This window comes from Anomaloglossus baeobatrachus, chromosome 12 (genome assembly GCF_048569485.1).
Source record: "Anomaloglossus baeobatrachus isolate aAnoBae1 chromosome 12, aAnoBae1.hap1, whole genome shotgun sequence".
Classification (NCBI taxonomy): Eukaryota; Metazoa; Chordata; class Amphibia; order Anura; family Aromobatidae; genus Anomaloglossus; species Anomaloglossus baeobatrachus.
Window position 1 is genome coordinate 107,477,090 of NC_134364.1, and position 12,558 is coordinate 107,489,647.

Below are 12,558 nucleotides of genomic sequence, written 5' to 3' on the forward strand. Positions count from 1 at the left end.
GCGCAGAGGAGGAAGGTCTCACATGCTCCAGAACACCGGAGGGGACCTCCGATTCAACCGGGATCGGCTGGGGCCCAGCACGGCGGTGACCGGTACCCTTAGGACAGCAGCTTAAGAACTGAGTAAAAGACCTGGACCCGCAACCGTTGTCTCAGTCCTTTACTACCAATGCTGTCGCCCCGCGCTTTGGTGCCAATGGCCCCTCTCCCCCGTCACCACCATTTTCCCTTGGGGTTCGCTCCACCTGTGAGGATCTGGACTACCTGACGAGCGTGAACATCAGCCCTGGGGGAGAGCCACATCTCGCAGCTGCAGCTGAATCCCTGGCCGTGCACCACGGGTGGCGCTACAAAGCAAATCCCCACCCCCCATTACTGGGACACCCTGCACCTTTCTTTAATTGACACTGACGGGGTCACGATGCTGAGTCAGGCCAGTCACAGCAACCCCAAATACCACTGGTCCAGTGACGGGTGAGCCCTGAGGCCCCGGGTTGCTGCATGACAAATTTACCAGTTAGCATTTCTGGATTGATTGAAGTTTAGGATGACTTTCTTATGTGTTCCCAGCTCACCTGGTTTGTCGGAGATTTCACCATCTAAGCAGGAGATACACTCATAGCAGCAAATTGACAGTTCTTTCCTTGCAGACTTCCTGAATCCCGGTGGGCAATTTTCACTGCAGGTAGACTGAGGAGTCTATTGTAAGGTATAGAAAATAAATTGTAATCTTCCTAAACTTATGTTTCTTTCAGCCTGCTTTAAGTGACATAACTAAAGGCTGCTATCTTCTCAGTCTCATGCATTAGCTTACATAACTTATTCAACTTATACCAGTCATACGATTAAGCCATTGCCAGGTAAATTGATTAAATAACAGTCTAGTGAAAATTGCATATATCAGAAGGTGTGACATATTAGGCTTCAAGTAAAGATTTAGTTATTGAAGTTTATTTATTGGAGCAAGAAAAACAGGTAACCATAAGGCTCTGAATGACTACAAAGGCTAAATTATTTTGGCTATATATCTGTCTTGCCTCACATTTGATCCGGCGGTCTTCTGTATGGTGGTCTGTTTTCCTCTCGATAGAGCCACAGTCAAGTGTGGTTATTGTCCTGTTCTGAACACTTTGTGTCTGTGTGGACACTGTGTCCTCACTGCCTTTCTGCTAACATGTGTTTCCAATGCTGTAATTCAGTCTTGCCCTATTAGGCAGGCTTCACATCAGCGGCATTCTGCCGCAATGCCGGATCCGTCACACATGCAGTTCAATGCAGTTAAATGGAATCAGAGCAAGCATGTGACCTTATCTCGCCGTGATTCCATTTAACTGTATTAAACTGTTACGAGGGGGACCCGGGGAAGCGTGCCAAGATGGGAAATGGACAGCTTCCGCCGGTCAAGGTCCACTGTGCGGTGTAAGGGACCGCTGCTATGGTCAGGAAAGAGTGAGCGGGTTGCTGCTAGTGATCGTCTGGAACGTCACAGACGATCTATGTACACCGGTCCGCCCTAACCCGTGAGGGTTGTATGGCTCGGGGCTTCTCGTACGGTGTACCTGTTGCACGGGGACGCACAGAGGTGCCTACACACGTGTGCCAGCGGGAGTCACAGGAATATGGCACGGGGGTAGCACAGAGGTGCCCACGCACGTGTGCTTCAGAAACCAAGTGAGTTCGACAGAGACTCGAGGAGCTCACCTGGGACAGGAACACAGCCTGCTAAACGGGATACTGCTGGAGCAGCAAGGCAGGGGCAAGACCTGCAAACTAGGTGCTGCCTGAGCAGCAAGGGCAAAGCCCACAAAAGACAATAATGCCTAAGCAGTGGCGTGGCAGCACGGTGCCAGACATCCAAACATAGAAGGACGGTCGCGCACCGCCATGATGGCAGGGGGAGCTTTTAAGGAGGTGTAGCTCCACCCAAGGGCGGGCGCGAGACGGGTGTGACCCAATCAGGGTTCGTGACGTCCTGGCCCAGCCAGTCAGGATTCAGCACATCACCAGCCTCATCATGGGGCCGTGTGATATCAGTGAGCGAATCAGAAGACGTCACGTGGAGCACATGCTCATCTTCCTGCCTCTGGGTCATAAAGGCGGGATCCCCGGTTTCACAATGTGCAGAGACATGGGAAGTCTTGCTGCTTCCCTGAGCATCTATTCTTTGCACACTGCGCAACCTCCCAGAGCCTCCGTGATGCTGAGCAGGAGAGCTCGTGGCAGGCAAGGGATGGGAGACCGCTCCATTCCTTGCAAGGGGAGAACCACTAGGTGTCACCCTTCTGCTGTGTCTCTGAGAAGGCAACTCCTGCAGACTGCGTAGTCTCCCAGACCTTTGGCGCTGCTGAGCAGGAGGGCTCGTGGCAGACAAAGAATGGGGGACCACCTCATTCCTTGAAATAAGAGAGCCACGATGTGTAACATTACCCCCCCCGTCTAGGGCCCCCCCCTCGCCTGCGCCTGCAGGCCGCCACCAAACCTGGGGCGTGGACATGCTCCTCCAATTCCCAGGACCTATGCTCTGGGCCACGACCAACCCCCTCCACGAGGAAGTACCTCTTGCCCTGTACAATTTTTGTTCTTACTAGCTTCGCTACTTCAGGGTCGTCGGACGAGAAGCCAACCTGGGACAGCAGAGACCCCGAGGTTTTAGGTCGTACGGGTTTCAGGAGAGATACATGAAAAGTATTAGAAATAGCGAAGCATGGAGGGAGCTGGAGTCGATATACCGCCGGGGTTACCCGCTCTATTACTGTAAACGGGCCCAGGTACCTAGGAGCGAACTCGGCTGTCTGTACCGGAAGGTAGATATGTTTAGAAGACAGCCACACTAGGTCCCCAGGTGTGAAAGATGGCGCAGAGTGAAGAAGACCCGCAGGTCTCTGCCTGAACGGTTTATTATACGCATACGACGTACAGACTCGCATATTCTCCTGTACATCCTGGGCTACCTCCGGCCCCCAATAATGCCTGACCGCAGGGTCTCTGGTCCCGTCGACCCTGAAGTGACCCCTGCCTTTGGAGGCACGATCCCATGACAGCACATCATTCCGTGGGTCAGGGCAAATGAGGGTCTTACTAGGTGGCACCTGGTCTAGGGAAACGGAAGTGACCCTCCTCACGCTGACTGGAGGTGGAACAAGACACTGTGTTTCTTCCAATGGTTTCGAACATCGGGTGTCTACATGTCCCCTCTGCCCACAGGTAAAGCAATCGACCGACGGCCGAGAACCTGTGGTAGAGGAGACCACTGTGGAGATTTCCATTGGCCCCACAGAATCGTCAATAGAGCTGGCTGGGAGACCGGTCTGGTGGGGAAGGGGAGTCAGAGGCTCTGTAGACCAGGAAGATGTGGGTGCCGAAGAGACCTCAAGCCTCCGCTCTGCGTGGCGGATGTCTATGCGAGAGGCAAGCCGAATCAAGGACTCTAAGGTGGTCGGCACGTCACGCGTGGCCAGCGCGTCTTTGACGAACCCGGCCAGACCCTCCCAGAACACAGGGACCAGGACTTTATCTGGCCAGTCCAGCTCTGCGGCGAGTGTCCTGAATTGTACTGCAAAGTCCCCGACTGAAGTGGACCTTTGCCGAAGGCGTAGGAGCCGCAGCGCGGAGTCGTGGGTGACTTGAGGCCCGAGGAACACCTTTCTCATGGCCTCAAGATAAACTGGAAGGTGATTCACCACCCGATCTCCGCGCTCCCACAACGGCGTGGACCACTTTAGCGCTTTCCCTGTGAGCAGGGACTGGACGAAGGCTACCTTCGCCTTCTCAGTAGCGTAATCAGTCGCGGACAACTCCAAGTAGGTGGTAACCTGGTTTATGAAACCACGGCACTCAGAGCTGTCCCCGCTGAAGCACTCTGGGAGCGCAAGGCGAGGCGACCTTCCGCACAATTCCACAGCCTGAGTAGCCGCCTGGGTGGCGACTGTTGCTAGAGCAGCCTTATTGGGGGAAGACCGCTCCACTGCTGCCAATCGTGACTCCAACTGCTGCACATAACGCAGCAACTGCTGCTGCTCTTCCGCCATAGCCAGACCTTTGGCGCGACCGTAATGTTACGAGGGGGACCCGGGGAAGCGTGCCAAGATGGGAAATGGACAGCTTCCGCCGGTCAAGGTCCACTGTGCGGTGTAAGGGACCGCTGCTATGGTCAGGAAAGAGTGAGCGGGTTGCTGCTAGTGATCGTCTGGAACGTCACAGACGATCTATGTACACCGGTCCGCCCTAACCCGTGAGGGTTGTATGGCTCGGGGCTTCTCGTACGGTGTACCTGTTGCACGGGGACGCACAGAGGTGCCTACACACGTGTGCCAGCGGGAGTCACAGGAATATGGCACGGGGGTAGCACAGAGGTGCCCACGCACGTGTGCTTCAGAAACCAAGTGAGTTCGACAGAGACTCGAGGAGCTCACCTGGGACAGGAACACAGCCTGCTAAACGGGATACTGCCGGAGCAGCAAGGCAGGGGCAAGACCTGCAAACTAGGTGCTGCCTGAGCAGCAAGGGCAAAGCCCACAAAAGACAATAATGCCTAAGCAGTGGCGTGGCAGCACGCTGCCATACATCCAAACATAGAAGGACGGTCGCGCACCGCCATGATGGCAGGGGGAGCTTTTAAGGAGGTGTAGCTCCACCCAAGGGCGGGCGCGAGACGGGCGTGACCCAATCAGGGTTCGTGATGTCCTGGCCCAGCCAGTCAGGATTCAGCACATCACCAGCCTCGTCATGGGGCCGTGTGATATCAGTGAGCGAATCAGAAGACGTCACGTGGAGCACATGCTCATCTTCCTGCCTCTGGGTCATAAAGGCGGGATCCCCGGTTTCACAATGTGCAGAGACATGGGAAGTCTTGCTGCTTCCCTGAGCATCTATTCTTTGCACACTGCGCAACCTCCCAGAGCCTCCGTGATGCTGAGCAGGAGAGCTCGTGGCAGGCAAGGGATGGGAGACCGCTCCATTCCTTGCAAGGGGAGAACCACTAGGTGTCACCCTTCTGCTGTGTCTCTGAGAAGGCAACTCCTGCAGACTGCACAGTCTCCCAGACCTTTGGCGCTGCTGAGCAGGAGGGCTCATGGCAGACAAGGAATGGGGGACGACCTCATTCCTTGCAATAAGAGAGCCACGACGTGTAACATTAAAATGTACCGGATTTGTGCCGAATCCAGTATTTTGGCAGAATACCACTGATGTGAAACCCACCTTACTTGGCTAGTGTAACTATTTAAAGCTTCCCCAGGCTTGCATTTCATGCTGGCAATATTCCTGAAGTGGACCCTGCTACAAATTACAGCTTGTCTGCCGGAAACTGCCTGTTACTTTTGGTTTACCTTATTTTTACTCTGCACCTTCCCTGAGATTCTTAAGGAAGAATGGGAAAACCCTCAATGGCCGCTTAGGAAACAAAGGTCAGAGTGGTCATCTGAGTCTGTTTGGCCAGAGTTCCACTTGCATATGACCCGCACGACTCTCGCATCGAATCATCCGGTACGGCCACACACTCTCTTGACAGGAGCTGGTTGGCTGCATGTATTTCTGTGCAGCTGAGACGCTCATATCCAGAGAGCAGCAGGCCGTGTTGGGTGATACCGATGTGAGACTTATGCGAGTCTTATGCTAGTCATATGCACGTGGAACTCCGGCCTTAGGGTTGATTTAGTCTGTAGAGGAGAATTTAGAGACTGCGCAGCTGGGAACTTTAGTCTCTACGAGAACCGGCTCGGTCAGGTGTAGTAGTTTTCAGTTAGGCCTGTTTCACGCATTTTTTTGCATGTGTGCATTTCCAAAACTGCAGATATTTTGTGGTGTTCCCAGTATTAAACCTACCAAAAGTGGTCAAAATCAACCAGTGGATTGTGAAATGTGGGTCCAAGGACTAGTCAATAATATATTTAGGGAACATAAAAGAGTTGCTGAAGCAAAAATTTCTGATTTATAGAAAGATGTCAGAACACACAAGCACTGGAGCAGTCAGATAACCGATGGCCAAGATTTCATCCCTTATGGGAGCATATGCCTCACATGGCATAGCAAAAAATATGCTATAAATATCTAACTGATATGAGACACTCCTTTTAGCGGTAAAAAAATAGACCCATAAGCATCACTCTCCATTCACATGTATGTGAGCTTCCAAAATTGTGAAGTAACAAAGGAAAGTTGTGATTTTTGTTCAATCTGCTGTATTGGTCCACTGAAATCTAACCCTAATTATTTAAAACAAAATGAATTAGGTAGAACTCAAACCTCGTGTGAAGGGATTAAAAAACCCTCTAATTATATTCTTAAAAAATATATTATAAGTTATATAATTTGTAGAGATAGGAAATTCAAAATTTATTTTTTTTCTTAACAATTTAGATTAAGTCACACAAATCTGAATCAATTTGTACTAATTCCACCAAATCTGCATTCAGTTGACATTTTGCTTGATTCAAATGGCAAGAAAGGCTTATGGCTTTAAAGAAAAATAATATCCTCACAAATTCTTAGCTGTACCCAAACCTGTCACACAGCCAGTTATGAGCCCCTGTATTCTTGTCATGCGCCATCTGTATCCGTGCATGCAGATTACGTCTACGGTGTCAGACTCTGTTCATATTGCCATGTCTGACAGACAACCTGGTCTCTCTTAAGTGCTCAGCTCAGCTGGGCGTCGGCTCAGTTGTTTCCAATAATGCAGGAGTTAAGCCTTATGGAGCAGCGTGCTGAGAGCCAGGTTGCCAATTTCCTTCCACAGCTAATCTCCTCCTATTTAAAGTGAAACGGTCAAGAGATTTGGAGCCTATAAGCTGCAGCCACCACCAGTGGGCTCTTATATACAACATTCTAACATGCTGTATATAAGAGCCTAGGCCGCTGTGTAGAACGTAAAAAACACTTTATAATACTTATCTAAACAGTCACTGAGGTATAGTTGGGTCATATGGACGCTTCCATTCTCCGGTGCCGGTGCCTCCTGTTTCGGCCATCTTTGTCATCGTTCTTCTGAAGCTGGGGTGCATGATGCGTCCTACGTCATCCACAGTCACCGGCACTGAAATCCTGCGCAGGAACACTTTGATCTGCCCTGAGCAGGGCAGATCAAAGTTTTGTTGTGCGTCTGCATGGGACCGGCGAGTGTATATGACGTAGACGCGTCATGCACTGCAGCTTCCGAAGGAGGACGAAGATAACTGAAAGAGGAGGCGCCATCACTGGAGAACGGAGACGCCCATATGACCCAACTCCACCGCAGCAACCACTTATAGGCCCCAAATCTGCTGACAGGGTCCCTTTAAGGCTGAGGTGTGTAGGAGGATACCGTCAAAGATAGTCTCTGCTTGCAGTGGTGAAATCCCAGCGTCTGTGGCATACCTCTATTTGGTGACCAGCTAATCATTGCCTGCTCGGTTTCAGAGTTCCTTGGTGTGACTTACTCCTACCCCTTTTGGTTTATTCCCTATGTTGTCATTTTGTCTCTCATCTGTGGTTGTTTGCGGTGTCAGTGTGTTTCAGTTCTATCCCCTTGTGGGAGCTTGTTACCTGTGGTTGTTACCTGCCCATCCCAGGGTTGTTGTTTTAAGGACAGGGCCGGACAGGAGACAAGGCTTAGTGTGGTGACCTGGACCTCCCTACCATCAAGGGTACCTCCAGGGTCAGGGTGAGTGCAAGGCCAGCGTAGCACCCCCTAACAATTGTGTGTTCTATCAAATCTTCTGTTTCCCAAACCTTTGGGGCCCTCATTCCCCACTAAGTCTCACTCTGTAAAGTGGGTTTTGACGCATGACTTTTACATTAATGGTGTACAGCATAACCCTTGTGAGGGTGTCATCCTAATGAAGAACAACAATTCTGTAGCCTTGGAAGCAGAAAAAAAGTAAAATATGAGACAAAAAAGAGGAAACAATGGAATGGATCAACGGTTTGGCAGTAGTGGGACAGGTAAGGAAAAGATACGAGAAATGGTGAGAATAGGATTTTATTTTTACCTCTTCCTTGCAGTTAGAAAACAGATTATGGTGAATCTAAATTTTTCATGAAATTTGTAAAAAAAAACAATTTGAAAGAATCAATGAACTCTCTACAATATATTTAGTTATTCTTTCTGTATAGGTCAGCAAAAATGAGATGATTTTACAATGGTTTAGAAAATCGCAATAAAAAAAATGATTTGAAATGTAATGTATAAATATGGCCTTAAGGTTTTCCGGTGAATTAATTAATTTTGGAAAATTAATTATTTTTTAATTCATGTATTACATTTTGTCTCCATTTGTAAAAATAACTAGTGTCTATTTGTGACGCCTCTGGACTATCAGGTCGTCACAGGGTACTGTACGCTCTCTCTCTTTAAATGCAGTTTCCAAATCCCTCATGGTTCTGGGTCCCCATCTTGCTGTGCTGCCTGCAACAGCAAATCAAATCCTAGATGCACTTTGCACCACACCCACCAGACACACTAGTGGGCGGCTTAAGCGGAATAGGGTCGCCCACCTAGGGGTCAGTAAGAGGAGGTGAGGAGTGTCAGAGTAGAGAGAGAGTAGAGAGAGAGAGGAACTGGAGGAGTGAAGTGGAGGAGGCAGGGAGCGGTGGCTCCTAAGAGTAGCTGTCTAGGTTGCAGACAGTGCTCTGGACCTAGAGGAGTCGTAACTCAGGTCTCAGGGGATTGAGGCTAGGTGCCTGGACCTGTTAAAGAGAACGGTCAGCAGCCTGGTCCTATCACCTGTCCAGAACTAAAGGCACGGCAGGGTACACGAACCCTAGGTCGGGGAGAAGCTTCAGGCAACCCAGCAATTAGCCTGCAGAGAACGGAGCCTTTATAGACTGTTCCCACTACCTCTAGAATCGGGGCACTAGCGCAATGAAGGGGATTGGGCCTTCCATATAAGCAGCCCACTAAAATCCCAAGCGTGAGCCCTGAGAACAGGCTCCCACACTTAGCCATAGTGGGGAGTGGGGTCCGGCAAGTTCCAGACTACCAGGCCACTACAGTGAATTTAAACTTTGTGCCAGGAGGCAGGTCACGGACCATCAGGCAGCACTGCAGGGGACGGGACCTGGACAAGCTCCCCTTTAGCGCCAGCAGCACCCAGAGACTTGGTTTACCCGGTTGTCAGTGTCTGCTTACTGGTTGAGTGAGTACTTGAGTGATCTTCCCGTCACGGCACCCCATATCATCATCCAGAACCCCGGAGCATACCCCTACCCATGGAGGGTAACAACACTTTGCTACCCCACTCCATCACCCCGGGTACTTCCAACAGCAGCGGCGGTACTCTCAGTTATCGCACACCAAGGGTGGTGTCACGAACTACAACTCCCTTGTACATATCCCCCTTAACTTTAGAGTGTGGCACCTAAGCCCCTGGGTTCGGAGTCCCTCGAGCCATGAACTGACACCATCCCGGATCCGAGCTGTTCGATCCACTGCTGGGACGGCACATATTCAACCAATACCTTGTTAAAATATGGATCCCATGTTATCTGATGTTCATTAACTGAAAGCGTATAATCAGAAGACGTCATATAGAATCTCCCAACCGTGCTACCACTGAGCTTCTCTTCAAGATTTATAACCCAGTTTAAAATGTGAAATTTTGCATGTGTATTTCCGGAATCATTAAGAGATACTTCGTTACCCATACTGTTATTAAAATGAATTTTCTTTAAATGTTGATGAATCTGAAATGAAAAATAATAATTTTAGAATAGATAAATTAGCTCTGATCACTACATCTATGACATTAAAGCCCGCTTTACACGCTGCAATGTATCTTAAGATGTGTCTGCGGGGTCACGTCGTAAGTGACGCACATCCGGCATCGTAAGGTACATTGCAGTGTGTGACAGGTACGTGCGATTGCGATTGAACGGTAAAATGTTCATCACACGCAAGTCGTTCATTTCTCATAAATTGAACGTCAGGTTGTTCATCGTACCCGGGGTAGCGCACATCGCAGTGTGTGACACCCCGGGAACGATGAACAGATCTTACCTCTGTCCTGCGGCTCCCGGCTGGTAATGCGGAAGGAAGGAGGTGGGCGGGATGTTTACGTCCTGCTCAGCTCCGCCCCTCCACTTCTATAGGCCGGCTGCCGCATGACGTCGCTGTGACGCGGACGTCCCTCCCACTCCAGGAAGTGGACGGTCGCCGCCCACATCAAGGTCGTATGGATAAGGGTAAGTACGTGTGACGGGGGGTTACTCGTATGTGCGGCACATTCAACAAATTGAACGTGCCACACATACGATTGGGCGATTGGGGCGGGTACGATCACATACGATATCATATGCGAAATCGTAACATGTAAAGCAGGCTTAAGCCTTATAGTCATTAAGATTGGGGTTTTTAACATCAGTCTTCATCGGGGATGGGCAAAAAGCAGCTCACGATTCATGTGGTCAGCAGACGGAGACAGATAAAGGGCTTGAAACAGAGGCCTGTGAGCCCATACTATTTACTACTACAATAATACTATACATTATTTGGGACTCATACAGTTTATAAGGAGACTATTTAGGGTCTCATATTCTATGTAGGTGGCTGTGTGGTGCTCATACTATGTATAAGGAAGCTATGTGGTGGCTCATTCTGCATAAACAGAGGGTATATAGGGTTCATACTGTATGTAGGGGGCTTTTTGAGTGCTCATACAGTAAATTGGGGGCTATGGTGAGGTTCATATAGCATTTAGGGGGCTATGTGGGGGTCATGCTCTGTATAAGGATACTATTTGGGGGCTCATACTGTATATAGAGGAGCTCCGTGGGGCTAATACTGTGCATAAGGATGCTATGTGGAGGTTCATACTAGGTATAAAGAGGCTATGTGAGGGCTTACACTGTATATAGGGACTGTGTGTGGGCTCATACTGTACAGTGAGGAAACTAAGTGTGAATCTCGGCTCTGTAGATGGTAAAGAGGGAAGCAGGAGTGGGCCACAGGAAGACCCCGAGCTTACCCTTTAGTGGGATGGACTTTACTAAATGCCCACCACATGCCACTTCCATGGCAGACACAAGTGCAGAAAGGCAGAGTCACTAGTGTAGACCGGGACAACCAGGATGGCTGGGGCATATAGCACGACCAGGACAGACAGGCAGATTCACTAGCAAAGCTGGGACCACCAGAGTAGCTGAGGCAGATGGCACGGCCAGGGTGGACGGGTACAGTCACTCATATAGACAGGGACCACTGGGATGGTTGAAGCAGATAGCCAGGCTATGACAGCCTGGCAGAGTCACTAGTAAAGCTGGGACCACTGGAGTAGCTGAGGCAGATGGCACGGCCAGGGTGGATGGATATAGTCACTAGTTAAGCTGCGACCACCATGGTAGCTGAGGCAGATGGCATGGTCAGGGTGGATGAACACAGTCACTAGTAAAGCTGGGACCACCAGGGTATTTGAGGCAGATGGCATCGCTAAGAAGGATGGAAAAGAGGGTATAAACAGGACTGGGAGACAGGCAAGGACACTTTACACTGTAACGAGAAAAAGAGCAGTCAAAGGGATCTAAAAACTAGCTGGCTCGGGAATAAACCACTAACTAATCACATTGGTCAGGCACCTCCCCTAGTGGAAAACTGCCTTAAGTACCCAGCACCTCTCAGCAATAACGAAAAAACAAAAAAGCTAGCGCTAAATGTGCACTACAGCACTAAATATTCCAACTGTACTTGTTATAAATATGAGATTATTGGCAAAAAAATTGCAATTTCTTGAGCTACCCCGCCACTTCACGGCAAATCTCTATTGGGGCAGTCCTACACTAAAATATTTTTATAAAATGTGCCAAACGGCCTCACATATGAAATATTAGAACTGCTCTTAGCACCACTCACCTGGTCTATTTCAATCCCGTACCCATGACGGAATCATGGCTGTGGGTGGGACAGGTCCAAGCAAATGCTGCATGAAGTAAATAGTCTGTGGACAGGGCATGATGACTGAATGTGAACAGTCACCAACCGCCAAAATTTAGACAGGTGGAATACATCCCAAATTGGAGTGCATAGCAAGGTGGGGGTCAACCACCGACCAATTCAAGGTTGAGAGGTACTTGTAGGGAATGACAAGCTGGTCCTTTAAGAGAAGGGCAGTGATGCGTGCACACCCTAGGAGTACTCCCAAAGGACCTTTGTGGCAATCACAGACTCTGGTGAGGAGGAAGCAGTGAATGCCCATGTGAAGGAAAGTGGGAAAGCCGGGTAGCATGGTGCGGACCGGTTGCCGCTTTGAGTGAGTGGGTGTCCCTGCAGGGAGGAAATTGAGGGGTGCAGAGAACCAGTGCTACAATAAGTATTTGATACAAAGCTGATTTTGCAAGTTTTGCCACCTACAAAGAATGGAGAGGTCTGCTTTTGTTATCTTAGGTAAATTTCAACTGTGATAGACACAATCCAAAAAAAATCTAGAAAATCCCATTGTATGATTTTTAAATAATTTATTTGCATTTTATTGCATGAAAGACGTTTTTTATAACCTACCAACCAGCAAGAATTCTGTCTCTCAAAGACCTGTTATTTTTCTTTAAAAAGCTTTCCTACTCTGCACCATTATCTGTATTAATTGCACCTGTT

The 12,558-nt window shown here is 49.4% G+C and overlaps 1 protein-coding gene across 1 annotated transcript in view; it reads right to left on the bottom strand.

The window, feature by feature from the left end:
- LOC142257658 (vomeronasal type-2 receptor 26-like) overlaps positions 1 to 12,558 on the bottom strand; it is a 49,358-nt gene that overhangs the window by 11,132 nt on the left and 25,668 nt on the right. Inside the window, exons 4-5 of the mRNA XM_075329795.1 lie at positions 9,435 to 9,659; positions 575 to 698 (exon numbers count right to left, since the gene is read on the bottom strand). Of these exons, the coding sequence (XP_075185910.1) occupies positions 575 to 698; positions 9,435 to 9,659 (349 nt within the window). The remainder of the gene's footprint in view (positions 1 to 574; positions 699 to 9,434; positions 9,660 to 12,558) is intronic.